Below are 21,258 nucleotides of genomic sequence, written 5' to 3'. Positions count from 1 at the left end.
ATCGACAGCTATGTCTCCGGGCCCGGGGGGTAATTATATGATTCTCTGAAAGTAAAAATTCCCGGCAGTTAATTCTTATCGATTAGTTTCATTGTTTGTATTTTAATGGATACAATAATGCAGGAGTTCTCGGGTTTGATTCATTTTCGATTTGATTTTTTATTTTTTTTATAAAAGAGAAATACTTGAGTTCTTATTATTTACTTAAATATGTCAATTTTCAGACTAAAAGATATAAGATACAAAAATATCTAAATGTCGTAAATAACTTGTGCTGGATAAATGGAACTCGAGTTGTAGAGTAGTATTTGAATCTCGGATCTTTGGCCCGTGAGTCTACAATACAACCACGGGACCACAGCCCAAATTTAAAAGGGTGGTTTCATACTTGAATATCTGGACTGGAACCCGAAGCGTAAGACTGATCATTTTACATTAATGTGACAAAAATGATCAAAAACATGTAAGTTTGTAAGTGAAAATTCTTGATGGAAGTTCATTGTAATTTATTATATAAATAAAAGACGAATGATACTTTAATCCACAAATTTGGAATATAGTGACCGGTTTCATCGCTTTCGCGACATCTTCGAGACTGGTATTAAGGATATCAATGTATTTATACAAAACAGAGGTGAGGATAGAGAATTCAAAATTATATGTATATCAAATTATCAATTTTTTTCAGGTTAACTAATGAGTTGATATAATGATTTTTTAATGCGTTTAAGTATTTTATTTTTATAAATATCATTATATCAACTTATCAGTTAACCCGAAACATTTTTGATAATGAGCCTTAAGATAAAAATAACTTTATTTAATTTACTTTCATATTATTTTGAATTCTCTATCCTTACCTCTGTTTTGTATAAATACATTGATCTCCTTAATAAAGATACCAGTCTCGAAGATGTCGCGAAAACGATGAAACCGGTCACTGGATATTCCAAATTTGTGGATTGAAGTATAACTCGTCTTTTATTTATATAATAAATTACAATGAAATTCCATGAAGAATTTTTACTTACAAACTGGTTTTTTTAAATATTTGGATTGTATGTAGACACCTCCTTCAACCAACGCAGCAGCCTTAACAATTAGTCAAAATAAATTAATTATTGTTCATTTTGATTGAGTACTATCGCTGTGTAGCATGTTTTCCATAAGCTTTGGACTGTCAAGAACTCGGTGATACTTTAGTATCACTCGTCTTTTATTTATATAATAATAATAAAAAATCAACATACTCTGCGATTGGTGTACCAATGCAATACCCTATCCACCATTAGGTGCGGAAAGGGAATAACGATGATGTCTGGCTACGTCCGGCACATGAATTTATCCCAACTCTCCCGTTGGTCACCTACCGCGACCTGATATATACAGATATTTGTGGACTCGATATACAAAGGGTTCACTAATATCTCAAGGTGTTTTCTGTCGAAAGGTTAGCACTTGTCACCCTCTATGTCATCCAATATCCAGCACCTTCCCGGTGCGTAATATTTGACGTTAATGTAACGCGTGGTTCAAGTTACTGCACTTAAATCGTCACTATAGTAGACCAACAACGCATGTGATTTTCTTCAACTTTACATGAGAACGGTTTAATTTTTTTGACACTTTATGTCACCACTCGATAAGTTTCAAAGTATATCCCTAGATACTTAGGTTAGTTATACAGAGTGTTCTCTAAACCCTGTCACATCCAAAACCACGATGATCAGTATGAGCAAGAAGACATATTAGCATATTTAAAGCAATATTTAGAACGCAGAATTTTTTTAAACTTAAAATATTTAAAAAAACAAATGGTTGCTTACTTCTGCAAGGGAGAAGCGAGGGGGGCGTGGCCATGTGGTTGACGGTGTATCAGACTCCCCCCTCCCCTCTCCTTGCTACTCCCTTGCAGAAGTAAGCAACCGTTTGTTTTTTTAAATATTTTATTTTTGTAAATTTTATTCGTTCTAAAAATTTATTTTAATGTGCCAATATGTCTTCTTGGTCATACTGATCATCGTGGTTTCGGATGTGACAGGGTTGAAAGAACACCCTGTATTAAAAAAAAACCTTTCTCAAACCTTTTCAATATCAAATGTAAAATATTGTCAATGTCGCATTTTTCGCACATCCCTCGTTGTTCTACGATCACGACGAAATGCACAGCTAAAGTGATAAAAATAGACACTAATTTGTTCATAAATATATATATATCTATAGATAAATATATCTATAATAATTATCTTACTGTCTACGTACAAAAAAGCACATTGAGTTTCAACCAACTAATGCAGGATTTATCTAAAATGAAACACTTTGTAATTTTTACCACATAAGAGTTTAATATATTATAACACAGTTAGTTTTTAGAGTTTAATATTATTTAATATATTATTATAATAACAGTTTATATTTCCACCTGATGATGTATAGGTAATTCAGAATACCTGAAACTAGTTGTGTTTCATTTCAAATTAATTTAAAATGTTTTTTCACAAAGTAAATGCTGAAACACTAAATAATATAATGCAGGATTGTATTTATCGTTATTTTTACGTCATTGTCCGTTGCTTTCTAAAACACTAACGATGCTTGTTTGTATTTTTTTGCTGCAGTGTTTTCACTTAAACTTTTGCGCTTACGAAACAAATGTTCTAACTCTTTACCTGATTCACAGTCATGTTTTTCTTCTGACAAAATAAACCCGTGGCTTATTTGGTGATATAAGCGTGATTGCTCGCTTCTCTATTCTCAATAGAATTACGGTTTGTTTCTTGTTTTCTCAGTCAATTTGCAACACTAGTAAGTAGTCATTAAATTCGGTTACTGCGAGAGTAATTTTATTCCGCCATGAGTGATTTCAAATTACGATAATTTTTCGCGGATGAAATAATGTTCCCACGATACTTACCCAATTAATTTATCTTCGATCATAACACGCTTCGTTGTAACTTTGCTCTGATTAAACCATAAATTAAATTCGTATGTATTTATGTAACAGAGTGAGAAATGTTAATTTTTTGTTATTCTGACACCATTAATTCGAGTAAAGCTGTAGGATTAATAATCACCAGGCAACAAAAAAAAATTCTACCAAAAAGAAAAATATATGATTCTGTATTCTAATAGTATTTTTGCTCCTGAATTTAAATGTGAAATCGGTTTTTCTCCATCACACAAAGTTTCTAAGATACAGGCATTTTAATATTTTATCCATTCTTAACTGCACGATATTCGAACATTCTGACTTACCTAAAGACTGTGAATAACATTTTTGAATGCTTGCCAAGCAGCATTCTCATGTATGATCGTATTTGTGGACCTTTAGGAAACTTCTGGTCCATGAAACCTTGTTGAACTTATTGGCCATGGCTTTGACGAAATTTTGTGGGTGATGGATAAATTTCGAATACATGTTTGATAAAATACTGCATTAAGTGCACGCATTGATTGGTACTCTTGACACGAAGACCATGTTGACCGGTGTAATCGCTCGAAACTATACTGATACTTTGCGTAGAGTTCACGTTTCTTATATATCTCTCCACCGTTGGCTACTGTACCTAGCGTGTTCCAATTCAGGTTGGGTTGGAAGAGGAAGCCGTTCCTGATATGGCTTTCCGTAATGCGATCTTACTTCATTATGCACTGCGACCGGAAATCGTGTTCTTACATTTCCACCGAAGCTTAAGGCTTTCGTACTCCTGATTCTGGTTTTATGTCCGTTTAGCGGATAAATTATGAGAAACTAAAGGAAGTGTATTTTTTACGAGGATCTTAATAAGGACATAAATCGATTTCAGTTAACACCAGTTTCTTTCATCTTCTTTTGCGGAAGCTACGGTTTACAGTTTTGGTTATTATTTTAATTAAATTAAATTATTTTTTGTATTTTCCTTACATTGCAATATTATTTATCTTCTCTTTTGTCATTGTTTGGTGCTCAATGTAAGTCGTAGTGTATAAGCTACACGTACGAAAGTCACGTTCTCGTTCTATTTTGCTCACAATTTCATGTATCATGTAGGTACATATTTCGAAATGCAAAAAAGGTTACCCTGGCACATCCAAAGGTTCGTCTGTCGTTTAAAAGGAGTTATATAATTCGTGCAGTATGGTACCCATACGATAATAACTTAACGTGAACTTTTCGGTTCGTGCACGTAGCCTTAATCTTGTGTATCACTATCATTCCGCCATTTTGTTATGATTTAACAATGATCGGCGGGTTCGTATTTTTAAATCGCCGAAAGGAAAACTTCCAGAGAATACCAGTCAGTGACTGCGCAGTTATATATTATAATATATTTCCCGCTGTTTTATTGTAATCGATTTCTACCGCTATAAAACATAATAGTACTGGTATTAAACTGTGATTTATTATTTTCTACGGTACCTATGTTCTAAAACGCTAAGTGTTCTGAAAGTAACATTCATAAATTACGTTACTTTTATGAAATGCACATAACGAATTACTTAAAAAACCTAGACATTGAATTACCATTTACATTTATGGCATTGCATAACTGTATGCGAAAGTTAAACTACTTTTACTCCAAATATATAAGAAATTGAGGTATTACTATGCCGAAACTAAATATTTCGTCCTCCATTAACGATGTAAATAGCAGTAACTTCTAATTTCCTCGATAAGAATTTTTTTTTTTTGTAACTCCACACCACATTAGAGATAAACATCAGTAAATCCATTATACAATGCTTTACAAAAATATTTATAGGATTAATAAATAACGCTTATTTTTTACTAATAAAAAAGTGTTTTTTTCTGTCCCGGAGAAAAAATTATTTTGATTTTCTGTTGTTTTCCCGTACAACATTAAGTGTTGTACCATAAAGGTGTATCAATATAGGGGTAAACAAATTAATCTCCATTTTGAGAGCATTAAGAAAATCTTAAAACTGAAAAGAAAACATTATAGCATTAAGAACACATCAAAATTAATATTTAATTGAAAACAAATTTACTTTAAAGCCTAATCACTAATTATGTCTCCTGTAAAGTTGTGTTTTTGGACTTACCGTAGTTTACCTTTCGTATACAGATATTATATTATGTATTGATCAATCCTTCAATCTTGAAACGTTAATGGAGACGTTACTAAATTCCATTTAACAGTCATCTCGCACGAATAGACTACTAAATACCCATGCCGTTGGCTCAGGCAAGAAAAGTCGTGTACTAGAACACGGAAGATTGTGCTGTATAGAGTTGCATGTGCATTTGTGCATGCCTATGCGGTATTTCAGCGATCAGATCGATTCCGTACAGTTTGGCACAGTTAAACACGAATAATTGGCTCTGCGCTAAAACCACAGTACACTGGACACATGTCGTTTGAGCAAACTTCAATCTCTTCGGTGTAACTACATATTACATTTATTTAAACACTTTTTAACCTAATATAAAATGAATGATACCTATCTATCTTACTTCCATTTGAGCGACTATAGTGTGCATAGAACTACAAATATTTATAATTTATATTGTAATTAGTATTACCGATAACAAAGAATCTGAGTAGCTAAGCTAAGTTGATAACTTGTATATTCAATGTGTATCGATATATTTATACCTACCTAGAAACTAATATTGAGTTCAGATGAATTAAATTATGAGGAATGTGGAATTAGATAATGAGTTTGGAAGGAGAGAGAAAGTGAAACCAAAGAAAGAAAGGGGGATTAAAATAATGTTTTAGGCGTTTCTTAAAGGTGGCTAGAGAAGGTGCATTTTCTATATGAAGAAAAATGATGTGCTATGTCGACGAATGGAAAGTGTTCTCTCCTGAAAAGAGCGAAGCAAAAGACCATGGTCAGAAAGTTTAATGAAATTTTCAGCAAGATATTTTGGAGCGCAAGGGTTGTGAAGAATATTATAAAGAAGTAAGAGAGATTGAAAGTTTATGCGCTTATCAATTTGCTTTCTTAATTAGTTAACTAATCATATAAATTCTTCTTCTGCTTTCCCTTTCAAGCACCGAACGGTGCGTAAACCGCTGTTTTTATACAAATTTCAGCGCTTATTGATCATATATTATTTGTTACGCGAAATGATAATCTGATTGTTACGTGAATTAATGGCCCCGATTACAATGTGAAGCTGAGAGAATTATCTTCAATTCTCAATAATGTAATATTACATTTTCTCTACAAAAATTGTATAAATGTTTCAAGTATCTTCGGCGGTAACTTGTGATCAAAAAAAATCTAATTAAAAATCATCGGCACCCAGTTAGTGCTGAATCTCACAAAATTCAAGTATCTTCATATTTTTCTTCGTGTAATATAAAATGAATAAAAACAGCAATAAGTCAAATGAATAATAATGTTTATTTTTTTATTTTTTATTTTTTTTATTAATAACAAATAAAAATACATTATTACAACTAAATACAATTTTTTACATTAATTAAATACATATATTTACATTAACGTTTCCCATTACGTAAAAGAAATAAACAATTCTTGTGTACATAATGGGGAGTGATGTCTTACAATAGATTTTTTTATTTTAATCAATAATATTTTTAGAATAACATAAATAAATTACAAAAAAAATATTAACGATGTTTTCAGTCAGTGTTACATAAAGAAGAATTATAGATACAATGTTTTACTTCTTTCTTAAATATATTGTATTCCTGACTGTAATTTTTATTATCTTTGTTCATTTCATTAAAGAAAAATATTCCTCTGTAAGTATAATGATGGATTTACAGAATTACTTTGTAAAGCGCCCTTCAGATATTATATACAATGGGGCTATGTAAGTTATCCTTAATAGTTTTTTTTCTCCATATTAATTTATGCATATTATACTCCCAGGCTTCCAGGAGTTACTTAAACTCATTCCTGGACATTGGAAATTATGTATAAATTAGAATTAAAAAAAATATATGTCATGATACACAAACAGACAAAATGAATATATCATATTATAACATTGTCACTCATGGTATTGAAAAACTGATTTAAGTAAAAAAATAAGGATATTAATTATTGACAATCGTAATTTTATATGAATGTATTAAATATCCGAATTTCAACAGAGTGTAAGTAAAACATTGTTTATCCTCTAGTTTGAAGAACCAGTTACGACGAAAGCTGGTCAATATGGACATAACTAAAAATAAGCTTTTAAATGTATCGACCTCATTCAATATGGTTACTTATCTACATCGTCAGAGATCCAGACGATCCTCGTTAAAAAAAGTACCCATCTATCGTTGAAAATTTTCCGGTTACGCAATATATGACTGCCGATTGCCTTAAACGGGCGCTTAATGCGGCATACTGGGGAAAATTGCTACGATTTTCCACACGCAATGGTTTGAAAATATTCCTAACAGCGTGTTTCTAAACTCACTAAAAATAATAGACATTTACGAAAGAATATCATCTCGTGATTTTCGATCGTTCCAATAAAAAAATAATGATAATCGTAGATTATTACACATTTTTGTTTTGAAACCTAAAATAGTTTTGAATCTAAAAATGATTTACTTGTTGTTATCATGTATTTCATTTTTTGTAAATGCCTTTTGGGCGTTAATGAACAAAATAAATAAATAAATATGCAACTACTATGCTGAAGGTGTAAATTGGGATTGGCATGTTATTGTAATTAGTGTCTTGATGAAGAAACGGGTACATTTTGAAACCGGTAGATGAAGAAAAGTACGTAAGTGGTTAGGTATACTTAAATATTTATCAAAATGTTTGACTACAAATTTAATGATTTAAATGTCAATAATATGCAGGTATCTCAATACCATTATACAAGTATGTATTTGCTTCTTGTTTGACAGCATGAAAAATTATATTCACTATATTATTCGTGCAATTCTTTTGTAAATTATTAACACAATTGTTTATATACGCAGGTGTGCGAATCGTATGGATATTTTAAGTCGATAAATAATTATTTTACTTTATATCCGTTGTTGTAACACATATATCCCGCTAACATTGGTTATGCATTCAACTGTCGCATTTACCGACATTTTTTAAACATTTTCACAACCGGAAGTGATCGCTGTAACCTGCTCTAGCCAGGATGTTACCGCTGCCATTTTGTATGACAAATGCGTAAAATATTTGCATGTTTCAAATTTGAATAATATAATGTTGCAACTTTTAAACTTCAATTGTTTTTTTTCGCAGATCAGGAAAAAATGCATTTAAGAAAATAAATCTTGTTACCTTGTGGATTATTTGAATTTAATGCAAATTGTAAACTACGGAAGTTTTACATGGTAATATTTTTTGGTGGATTATTATTGGACCAGTTGGCTAGTAAATAGTTGTTTTATTATTACTTGAATTATTTTACAGTCGATACTGAACATTTCGTTTTTATGTTTTTAAAATTGCATATGTACGTAAAATATTTTTGCTAAGATTGACAAAGAGAACATCTTTGATAAGTGAATTTGGAAATCTAGGCAATTACTGGTTAGTTTGAATAAGCACATATTTTTTTAAAACAAATTTACCACTTAATGTTGATTAAACTAACTGGTATAAGAAGAAGACAAATTGTTATCAGGCGTTGCCTAGTAGGTGAAATGGTTCAGCCCGATAAATCTGACCCACACGATAAAGGTTTCATTTCTTTTACTTCACAAAAGTCAAGAGATGGAAGTGTTGAGGAAATGTGGATGTTTAAACAAAGGCAGAATGGTGAATGTTACACATTGGCAAAGTGGCCACTTAAACCAGCCAACGAGAGGTCTTAAGCCCTGTAAATGCTTAGACTTCCATATTCTCCTCTTAAAAATGTTTTCCTTGTTGCAACAAATTTACTATTTTTCCTTTATTTTCACATCCATATTTTCTCAATTTGTCCGTTGATTTTTGTGAAATAAAAGATCTGAAACCTTTATTAGTGTAGGTGAGATTATTTTGAGTTAATTTACCCACTAGCAAACGCCTGAAAACTCATGTATTTTAATATTTATTTTGGTTGATTTAATATAATATTATTAATATTCCAAAAATCTTTTATTAAAATGTAATGTTTTTGATATTTTCCAATAAGGAAAGGTTTCATAACCTTTGATTTTTCACAAGATGGCGGGTTGCGGCGCCAGTTTTAATTTCACCCTCTTCCTACCCTACTCACCCATTTCCCCCTTTTCCTTCTCTTATTTACCATCTTTTTATCTCTCAAACCATCTTTTACCACTCCGTATCGGCTCCTGTAATCTGCAATATCAGCTATTCTTTCACTGAGAAAAACCTTCATTAGAAAAAGCCTCCAAGTTCCGTGTAAAATATGCTGCCAAGACTTAAGCTACTACTTATCATAATATAATTTTACTTTTACAAAGTACCTAAATAAAGTACTTAATAAGTTTTTTTAATATTTTTTTTAAATGTCTCTTCACAATATAATAAATGATTTAAATCAATTTATCAAATAAACGGGTTTTTTTTCCTTGAGATAAGTAAGAAATATAATAATAATAACTTAGTCAATAATTAATTTGCTTGGACAAAGGACTTCGCATATAAAAAGTAGAAGAAAACAGCTCATTTTGCAAATTTGGACAAAAACGTAACAATTATTTAACTTTAAACTTTATTGAACTTACTTTTTTTGTGCGATTGGTCTTTAGTAGTAAGAGCCTGAAATATTACCGTATTCTCAGATTCATGACATCTATTTATTTTTTAAATTTTAAATAATTTTATAAATAATTGGTATCATAATTTATTTCACTGCAAACAAATTAAATAATGACTAGTACGTACTATGTACCTACCAACAGACGATATTTTATTGAAAACATAGAGTATAATCTAGATTTTCGTTTTTTTTAATCAATCAACAGGCTTAGAAAAGCTCTTAGTGATCGGCATTAAAATTTTATAAAATATAGTTCAGACTTAACTAAAACAAACTCAGATTTTGTGTTTAATTAGAGTCGGTATGGATAGCATTATTTAAGTAGAGATGGCAAGTGATAACACTGCTTGCTTCTTAAAAGGATGTGCGGTAGCTAAGAATTTTGACGAATAGGTATTTGAACATTGTATTTCTGTCACTCCCTCGCAGATGCCTCCCTGATACAGTGCAACTGCACGGCGGACTGATTGACTGGCGTACCCCAAAAACTCAACCGATGCTTTTTTTTTAGAAACAGTATCTGAATAAAATTTTCTCCGTTGGTACATTTAAAAAAAAAAAATATCATAATTATAAACCGTACTGCTCTTGTGCCATAATCCAGGAAGAAAATACGGAACTACGTTTGTATAAAGAAAAATAATACCCCGTTTCCTATCAAATGCTTGTTCTTACTGTAGGAACACATCGACAGAGTTATTTAGAGAGATTTTTGACAATTTCTGAGGATCTTTGGCAGAGGTGAAAAGAATCCGAAGCTGGTTCTAAAACTTCCTCCAGTTTTATCTTACGAGTATACATATATAAAAAAGGGTTCTATGAAGTCGGCTCAATTTAGCATTGCATTTTAAAAAATCTGTATAAGAACAATTATCCCAGACTGATTACAAAAGGAGATGAAGACAAATCCGATTAAAATTTCGCAACGTTTAACCCTCTTTCATAAATAAGAAACATGTTTTCTAAACTCACGGAGTTTTGTCTATGTGGAAAAGTATGTCATACAATACACGGGAATATACATTAAATATTATAAACATATATTACATTCAGTCATATAGATTTTCTATGCAAAATTGTCATTTTTTTTAAACTCAGCAGTCGCAAAAGCTTCATCGTATCTATCGGGAATAGCTATTTTGTCGTCAACGTTTCCTTTTTAATGCGCCATATAACGTGGATATTTTCTCAAAATGCCGTATGGTAAAATATGCAAAAAGCAATAATATACTCGGCATTTCATTTCAAATAGAAAATCAATGTACTGTATGTATAATCTACATACAATGTTCGCGTTGTCTGTGGTTTGCCTTTTGTGAAAATATTTCCATATGAAAACTGCAATCGCTAACACATACCGATATGTGGTTTGTGATTTTAAATATTTTGCACGCTTTTCTGTAAGCACCATATTTATATAACAGTAAAATATGTCACAATTTATATCCACTTCATAAAATAAGATAAAATTACACCGAACATCTTTCACCAATTATTATAGTGAACACCAATAATGCCAAAACAAAAGTTTTGTTTGGCCAAAAATTCATTTACTAAAATTTCATCTAAAATAGATGTAATGTATACAATATAATAAAATTGAATTTAAATATTAATAATTTTCAAAAGGTAGTTAGGTTTATAGTAAGTTGTTTTTATTTTTATGTATGTATAGTAATAATAGTAACAAAACTATTAAAAAGGAACAACTAAAAATTAATTATATGAAATGAATAAAGGTATTATAATTCAAAATAAATGCAAATTAGAGGTATGATTTTATTTTTTTAGTTTAGGAATTTATGTGGACCACCATACACCAATATCAAAATCCTTTTTCCCGCCATTATACAACCTCATTATTCTAGATAAGGAGTTACAGTGCGCAATATTGCTATTGAATACTGGTAGGGAAAACGTATTGTGCATCCTTAATCGCCTAGTGGGAACGTTTAGTTACTTTTTCTGTGCAAAATGATGAGTCAATATTGCCGGCACATCGAGTCGGCAATTTGCCTTCTCACCTCCAACCTTTCAATATTGAAATATATTAATCGTTTCTCGCAACTTCACAGGATTCCACCCATTCCACCCTTAAATGAGAACAAACGATTAACTTTTTTTGCACCGACTCAATAATATTTTTGTGAGTAATAAGAGTATAATGAGGTGACCAGATTACACTTACAAATTCTAATATGCTTCGAACCAACGAATTATATAAACAGATAAGGGATACTGGATTTTTTAATGATTTAGTTGTTTTATGTATAAAGACAGTCATTTTTAAAGATTTCGTGTTAATATAGTCGAAATGAGATGAAAAGGTGAAACACTAGTCAAAAATAACTCCAAGATCGCAGATCACATTAATTGAACATAGGCTGGTTTTATCAATATGATATATTTCATTATCAGGATTCCTATTTCTTGTAAATGTAATTTTCAAACATTTTTGAACATTAAGGCGCATGTCATTTTCATGGCACCAATGACTTAGAGAGCTAAGGTCTGTTTGAAGGTCACTCAAATTTTTTTTTTTTTTTTAAGTTTTAAATCATCCACATACAATAAAAAATCGCATCTTAGTTTAGATCCAAGATTGTTAATGATAATAAATAATAATGGTGGGCCAAGGTTAGAACCTTGAGGGACTCCAGATGTAATATGTATTGGGGAGGGTTCGTAACCATTTACGCATACTGTTTGGGTTCTGTTCTCCAAATACAATTATAATAATTCACTTTATTGATAATTGAAGTACAAAATAAATCAATACGATTGGTAACAATTTTTATTCGAAGGATTAATCAAACTCGTTGGGTTAGTTTTACAAAAGTAAAGTTTGATTGATTCGTCGCATCAAAATTATCAAATCGATGAGTGTTAATCCGATTGAAAAGTAAAGGACAATATCAAACAAACGTTTACTATACACAATAGATATTTGTCTACACGAAGTTCGTAAATTCTAAAGCCTTAATTTAATGTGAACGAGGTCAAAACTTTCAATGTTTACAGTTCTAACGAAACCCAGATAATAATATAATACGTACATATTTCGCTATGGATTTTGAAGGGAATTAGAAAACAGGAATTTCTGACTTTGTAATTATTTCATCGAATGAGCTTACCCCTTGTGCTTCAGTTATCTCACTGCACACAATCTTTTAAACAATTTCGTTACTAGCCATTTCAATTATTAAAACAAAAACAATCACTCAGTGACGAATGAAGACGACAAATCAACTGAAAAGCGGTCAACTTTCTCTATTCACTATTCTTGCAAAACTGTACTGTACGTAACTAAGACGAACTCTTTTGTACATTTGAATCATCTCATGTTTTGACTGTTATGTAAAATCACTAACACTGAAACTTTATTGTATTCGATGAAACGAAAAATCGGTTATTCATATTTAATAACAGTCGTGATTTTATGTTTTTTCCGCTTCAGTTTCGTATAATTTTACGCTACAATCGATTTTTGTACACAATTTGTATTCCCTTAGCGCTAAATAATACCAGATCGATATTTTCTTTGTGTATAGGTACGTTCTCGTGCGGTACCATTACCGAAATCAAACTTGCGATCTCACGAAGTAACTGTGACAAATATCCATTAAAAGTTCAACCACGAATACAATTTTAAAGGCCAAATAAACGTAAAAAGAACCCACTCCCAAAGCAGATAAATACATTGCAAAATATTTCTTTGCGCCGAGAAAAGATGAGTTAAGTTTATTGCATGAATATATTATGCGTTTCAAAGTGTTTTTTACTGATTATGCGCTCATTTTGCATTAGCACGTCTCGTGCACATATATGCATAATAACTCGTATAATACATGCAGATTCTTTTATAATATTACGAAAGAAAGGACGTGTAAAGCCGTGAATGCCTTTAATAAAAAATATTGCTTGATAGTAAATGTGGGTATGTAATTAAATTACGCGATAAACCATTAAAGAATCATAAAATGAAAACGGGCAAATATGTAGACTAAAACTATTACTTCACCATGTCAAATTATTATAAACTACCCGTGAAATCATGTCAGAATTGTGAACTTAATATAACACGTACATTTTTTGATAAACTCCAACTGTTTATCCAAAACTTTACTTCGTAAGTTTACCTTTACACGTTAGCGGAAACTTTATGTACTTGAATATCATGTTATCAACATTATTTGGTGCCGCGTTGCTTACTGTTACAAAATATTACACATCTTGGAACCTTGTTTGTATGATCATGGTACATAGCTCATAGTTTTCCCTGTAGATTTTCTATTCGTTTCCCGCCAAACTGCCTTGAAGAACAGCTTGTTTTCCCTCCATGACTATTTACAATATACAGGTTAGGAATAATACACCGCTCAGGCAAACAATATTACAATCTATTACCGCATTGGGAATTGGAATTCTACAACCGCTAATAAGTTAAAATCAATTTTTCCTCTACCTCCATTATTTGTAATGTATTGCAGAGGTTTCCTGCACGTAAAACATTATTCAGATGTTTTAAAGTAGTAAAATGAGCACCTATAGAGCGTTTAGTGTACTCAAAAGAAAGCTATCGACATATTACTCGTGTCGCCTATGGTTGTCAAACCTCTTTGAAATAATAACAAAACGCGCACAAAGGCGCAACCGCTTTGGCAAAACCTCCGGAATTTACGTAGCGATGAAAATAATAAATGTATCTTAAAAGTTTTCCTAGAAAATGACCCGTGTCGTCATGCTATAATATTTGTTCTAGTAATTAGGTGTACCTTCTCGAAGATTTTTTTGATCATATCATGTGTATTATACGTGTACTATCTAAGTTCGGAACATTGATATAGCTAAAGATTTTCGGTTTTAGGAAAAGTTCTCCTTAATTTAAGCGCCAATCTATTAAATAAATGTGTTTCTCTTACAACATTACTGATGATATTTCTCTTCCGGCGTTGCTAACGGTGTTTCTCTTCGCCCTCAGGAGCACTCTGACCTGGTGGGGCACGACGACGCGCTGGGCCCCGTGGTGCTGTCCATCAAGGCGGAGAATGTGGCCAGCCAGGAGCACACGCGCATCCTTCTCCGCATGGAGACGGGCACCATGCACGAACTGATCCCGTCCTCCTACCTCGGCCACGCGCCGTCCCCCGCGCGCATGGCCCGCGTGCTCAACGAGCGCCTGACCGTGGACAACTTCACGCCCGCGGTGTGCCCGAAGGGCTCCGCACTCATCGCCAAGTACGACGAGCACGTGCTCGTCGCGCACTTCAAGTTCGGTGTCATGTACCAGAAGTTCGGCCAGACCACGGAGGAGGAGCTCTTCTGCAACGCAGACACTTCTCCGGCGTTCGAAGAGTTCCTGTCCATATTGGGACAACGAATCCAACTAAAAGACCACAAAGGTATTTCCAATATTTCTGCTTGACACAATTCTCACACATGTATACTAATCACTGACACTAATAGTATATCCCAATGATAAATTGAACGTAGTAATGCAGAAAGCAGCCAGTCACAGAAAAGCGAATCTGAGATAATAGCACTTTTGCGAAAAGAGGGAATAAACAAATCTGCGCAACAGTTGGATTTTTTTTTTACTTTGAAAAATGATTAATAATACATACATTCGGTTTTTTTATACCACTAAAATAATTTAACTATGTATTTGACCAGTTTTATTAATTTTTAAAGTCTAACTGACCACACAACCTAAGATGAGCATTTTACAGAAAACAGCCAGCCCTAGGAAAACTCTGATGTTTGTTGTGTCATTATGTATTGAACGTGATATTTTATATTTATATTGGGGTACTTAATTGTTATCACTGAATTCATTGATTATAATAACTTTGAAAATATTTTAATTACGTGTTAAAGGAATTTTGGTGATTTTTTCAAGTTAATGATACATCATTCAAACTTTCACATTCTATATTAAAACATATTTTTTTTATTACAGACATTTTTAAATTATTGAATTTAATTACGTTTGTGTGTTTATCCACTTTCATTTATTTAAGATAACTAGATTTCTAGAGACATTAGCAATAAAAATTTTCTAGTGTTGTGGGTGTTTTCTGCAAAATGAGAAATTTCGTTTTTGTGATCAACGTTATTTTCAGAATGTAATTATTACAGTTTTTGTATGAAGGCGATCTGACTGTTTTAAGCGGAACATAGAATCGACCTTACTGTACCCGATTGATAAGAAATTGTCGAATCGAATTAAAAATACAATACTCATTCATAGTTGAAACTAACTGTGCTTCGTCACTACTTGTACTCCAAGATGAGAACTGTGTTTGCAGCTCAAGCAATTTGTTAATTATTAGGTAATTTTAAGCAAATATGTAATTTTAAAATTTATTTTTTTCTATGAATATAGTAAATATCCAATGTAAAATGATTTCTTTGACCAGCTAACGATACTTCATAGATATTTATGAACATCATAGATTTCAATATTTACTTCTGAAAAAACTCATTTTCAGTTCAGCTATTTTGATAATTTGGACCAAAAGTTTGGCCATATCAAAAAATATTATAATTCCTTTATCCCGCAGGTTACCGCGGCGGCCTGGACATCCAGAACGGGCACACGGGAGACCAGGCCATCTACGAGGTGTTCAAGGAGCGGGAGATCATGTTCCACGTGTCCACCATGCTTCCCTTCACGGAGGGAGACCCCCAACAGCTGCAGAGGAAGAGACATATCGGGAACGACATTGTGGCGCTGGTCTTCCAAGAAGAGAACACCCCCTTCTCTCCTGACATGATCGCCTCGCACTTCCTGCATGCGTTCATAGTGGTACAACCCATAGAACCTAACACCCCTAACACCAGGTAGGGTTTATTTTTTTTTAATTTACTTACTTTTTTATCCTTATCTGTACTTGGGATACGCTGTTCTTCATACAAACGTATTTTCTCCCTGGATTATGTCACTAGAGCAGCGTTTTCCAACCTTTTACCATGCGCGCCTCCACCAACTTTCTCCCCTCGCTGATTACTGAACACATGATCTGTTTGATGTACGAGACAAGTGCGTATTTAAATTTCCCGATAAGAGGTCACCTTTTGTGAACGAAATTCGTGCTCATTTTTCAAATAATGTTTTTCATTATTCAATTAACTGATATCATTCAGCACAACAAACAACCTTCTATCGCAGAAAATTTAAGCACTCGGGAATTCTTAGAAAATCCGATAATCTTAATAGCTTTTGCGCACGCACTCAAGTAGGTACCTACATTTTTATTTTATTTACACGTAGGTACAAACGCTATTTTATTTCTTGAAGTATGTAATTATGATTAACTTTCAAATTAATGACAAATAAATTGTAAACAGTCGTGTACTTTTACATGAATCACTTTTTTTTTTTTTTTTATTAAATTAAAAACATACTATACATAATTTTATATAATATTCCCAAGGAGTTTTTTTTAAAACTCATTTAGGGACATACAGATAACAATATTTATTTAAAGACGTTTTTATATTTTAAACTATAACATTATCTACAAAAGCAGAATAAAAATTATGTTACACTACAAATTAAAAGGGGATGAAAAATATTTTAAAATAACAAAATAAACATTATACTAGGTATGGAAATAAATTCAAAATGATGTATTCATTATACAACCTGGGAAAGAAAAATTAAAAAATATAAAAAGTTTAAAAATTACATGTATGTATATATACAAACTGAACTAGTACGAGAGTGCAAATGTTAAAATTACAAGAATAATAAAAAAAATAAATTAAATAACAAAATATGCGCACACCCAATACAGGTTATAAAAATATCAAAAACGTATTAAAATTACGTACACATAATACAAGCGAAAAAAGTATAAAAAAAACACAAATAACATTTCAATAGTATTAAAAATTACATATACAAGCAAAAACGGTAAAATATTAAAAGTTATATGTTCAAGATGCGCATTCTCTGGATAAACTAACATTATTTATTCAAAGTACTTCTGGAAAAAATAATTATTCAATTGTCCTCAATATCTCACTGTTGTTTTGGGCTAGCGATATGTGCCGTTATCGAGGGATGGTGCGTATTGTTCCGATGAGTTAGTGTCCATTTTCCAAAAACGTAAAACCCACTTGTTTTCTAAATCATTTGAATAAATCCGTAGCACGTGACAACAAAATAAATTGTTTTAATTAAATTACAAATTTAAAAGCTTCAATTAAATTAATTAAACAATAGAATCACCATGTAAAGCGCCCTTGAGGTATTTTATTACGAAAATGGCGCTGTATAAGTTATCCATAATAATAATAATAATAATAATAATTTTGGTCTGAATCGTTTTGTTTTATTATAGATACGCAACATTCCCGCTCAATTTACTTTTTGCGTTAATATTAGACAAATGCGCGTGTGCGAGTGGTAGAAGGATTGATTCATCATTTTGTATGTTATTAGAAGGAGGGTATTTAATAAATTATGTATTTAACAAAAAACATAAGTTCACTTTCAGTGGAACCGTTGTAATTTATTATAGGGAGTTAAATTTGTGCGCTTTTGAGTCACAAATTAATACATTCTTAAACGGTTTGATTTATTTCATGTACTTTTAAGTGTAAAACAATGCAGTAAAATGAATAGTTTTCTTTTTACACTTTTTGTCCACACATTAACCACTTATAAACACAAACTCAACGTTTTTTAACAGTTAACAACTTATTTTCGAATTAAGCTACGATTGGAAAGAGGAACTACATTTCACGCCCAGCCGGTACGCTGGCGGAGCGCGAATCCATCTATCCAACACTCTTATCATTGGTTGATTCGCAAGAACTGGTGACATCGTTCTAAGTCGTTCGTTTTTATTAAAATCTTTTTTTTTTCTTCATACGTTTTTAAGAAACTTTGCCGTAAAATTGAATGCTCTAATTTTTATCGCGCGTAAGTAAACATATTTTATATCCAATTTCCCGTAGCACTGAACTTTCTCATTAGGTACTGGAATTGACCCTTTATGGAGTTTACCAAGATTGACAGGATATTTCACAATTTATTGATAGATATTGCGTAAACCCTGTAAATGCAATTCCTTTTCTAAAAGTTTCTTTACGGTTAAAAAATCCTTAAATGTTTTTTTTTTAAATACATCTCCTATTTTTAATAGCCTTTGGGTACATTTAACAGGTACATTTAAGGTACATTTAACAAAAAGAAATGGATAGTGGAGGTGGGTTGCACTCGGATCGATGAGTGGATCAAGCCAAATAGGTCAAATGTGTGTACTGTTTACGATGTTTGTTCTATTGGTCTATATAAATTGGTTATGTTTTTTATGATTATTTTAGTTTTTTACTGTTTATTATGTTAATGATACGAGTAATTAGGTTAATATGATTAATTTCGTTTTTTTATTGTTATTATTATTTTAACTTTGTTAAATAAATAATCTTGGCTCGAACATTATTCTATATCAAAAAAAGAATACAAACAATGTAAAAGTATAAATAAATAAATTATTCTTTAAAAACTTCAATATTAAAAGATTTTCTAGTATTTTTATTTGTTTTTATATTTTTTTCATTTTAAATTGTATTTTTGTAAATAGTTTATAACGTCTGTATATGTAAAAGCCCAATAGGCGTTAATAAATAAATAAATATTTTATTTTAATTTAGAGATTAGCATACCAATTTTTAAAAATAATTTAACAAAGAGAACACAGCAAATGATGTGTTTAAAATAAACATAAATTCAAGTAATAGAACACTTATATTCGCTAATTAATTAAACCACGCAATTAGCACAAAAGATATAAAACAATGTTGCTCCGGAGTACGCAAATCAAAGTGAATTTGGCCAAATGATATGACATATTTAATTTCTATCTACACCTATAATTATTTTGTTACCTTTTTACTACCCACGCATCCGTACGTAGGTACAGAGTACTCTGAATTATTAATTTAACGTGTGAGCTAACCAATTAGAACAATTACTATTTCCAAAGTAATTAATTTGCTGTAAAATAATTTGATTGTTGTAAGGAGTTTCGTGTAAAGATTAATGTCGACCTGAGTGAGCTCATTTTCATCTGGTGATGCAAGTTTTAAGGAAACAATGCTCGCAATAACATACCTACATGTGTATCATTTAACGTGAGATCTTGGTGGTTGTGTTGATGACGCAATTTCTCGCTGAATCACTGCGGCCTCCGACGAAATCACGACTACAATTATTGAGACGAGATTGTCTTCTTAGCTACTGGTTAACAGATTCTTACAAAGGATCAAGTAGCAAACGTTGATTTGGTTACCAAGAAACTGCCACAATCTTCGGCTTGCATTATACTATTGAGTTGTAATCATTACTATTTTTATTTTACTTTGTGAAAGACATTTCTATGTTACATTGCTTCAATTTATAGCATTGATTAGTTAAGAGAACTTCTAATCCATCAGAAACTTTCAGGTTTTTTTCATAGAATTTTTCTCACGTGCGCCTCAGTGGTCTGTGGAAATTCCAAAAATTGGTAATGTGTTTTTTTTAATCTGATATTTTCAGAACTAACTTTTTGAAACTGTTTTTTTAATTTAAAATAAATGTTAGGTCATAATATTAGCTGATTATCATAAGCAATTGAATACTGTTATTATAACTGTACATTGTCGCTGCAAATTCAATAAATTTTCGTTAAAATAAGCTAGTTAATTTACGAGTGCTATCCGGTGACTATTTTCACCCTAGAAAAAATCCGGACAAATAGCGCTTCATCAGTGTGTAGCGAACTCTTGTAAAATGAAACGTTATAGATAGCGCAAATATTTTTGCCTTTACCAATCAATATAATCTCCTAAGTTACCAATCAGTATGAAATTGCGAAGTTTCCGCATTTTTCGCAACCGGTTGAAAGATCTGCCAGCCGATTTATTTCTGGGTCAAATGCTCATTTCGCGTCCGCACTGACCCGAATTCCGTATTGCTATCATAAATCCCTACATCTCTCTTTATGTTTTATCGGATATGTTTTATTTGTATCATAGTACGCCTTTAATATACATAATATTATAAAAATAATTTCATCACATTGTACCTATATTTATTTATTTAACACTTTATAAACATAGATTATTTAAATTATATGTAATGGCGGGTATATTGCCTTAAAGCAATTTCTCCGTACCTTCCCAATATATGCATATATGAAGCAATTTCATTGCAATAAATCTCACTGTAATTAGAAATAAATGTGTTAAATTGGCATGTTGTTGCGTATTCTATAAAAAGCTGACGAGACTCTTTAATGGAATAAAAACCGGTTAAAGATCTCGAGATGATTTGTTAGTAATTTATTATGACGTGACTCAGAGATCGACACTACCGCACAACACGACCTGTTACCTGTTACGCCATCTTCTTTGATATTTTAAAGCGGAATATAGGCCAACATTGAAGTTGAAGTACCGTAATACAATAACGTCCACTGGAGGACAAAACCAGGAAATGAAAATAGAAATAAATAAATAGAGAAAAAACTACTTTGTTTCTATAACACAAAAATTTATATTGGTGCACACTATATACTATATATGTATGACCATTTTATACAGTGTTC

At 31.7% G+C, this 21,258-nt stretch overlaps 1 protein-coding gene across 1 annotated transcript in view; it reads left to right on the top strand.

Annotated features, from left to right (window-relative positions):
- Window positions 1-21,258, top strand: part of RapGAP1 (Rap GTPase activating protein 1) — a 74,059-nt gene that overhangs the window by 45,749 nt on the left and 7,052 nt on the right. The window contains exons 3-4 of the mRNA XM_088240135.1: window positions 14,637-15,057; window positions 16,219-16,498. Of these exons, the coding sequence (XP_088096261.1) occupies window positions 14,637-15,057; window positions 16,219-16,498 (701 nt within the window). The remainder of the gene's footprint in view (window positions 1-14,636; window positions 15,058-16,218; window positions 16,499-21,258) is intronic.

Source organism: Micrasema longulum, unplaced genomic scaffold, assembly GCF_059751315.1.
Source record: "Micrasema longulum isolate JH-2025_06_02 unplaced genomic scaffold, ASM5975131v1 h1tg002355l, whole genome shotgun sequence".
Classification (NCBI taxonomy): Eukaryota; Metazoa; Arthropoda; class Insecta; order Trichoptera; family Brachycentridae; genus Micrasema; species Micrasema longulum.
Note: the sequence above shows the minus strand (reverse complement) of the source record. Positions and strands in the feature narration are given on the sequence as shown.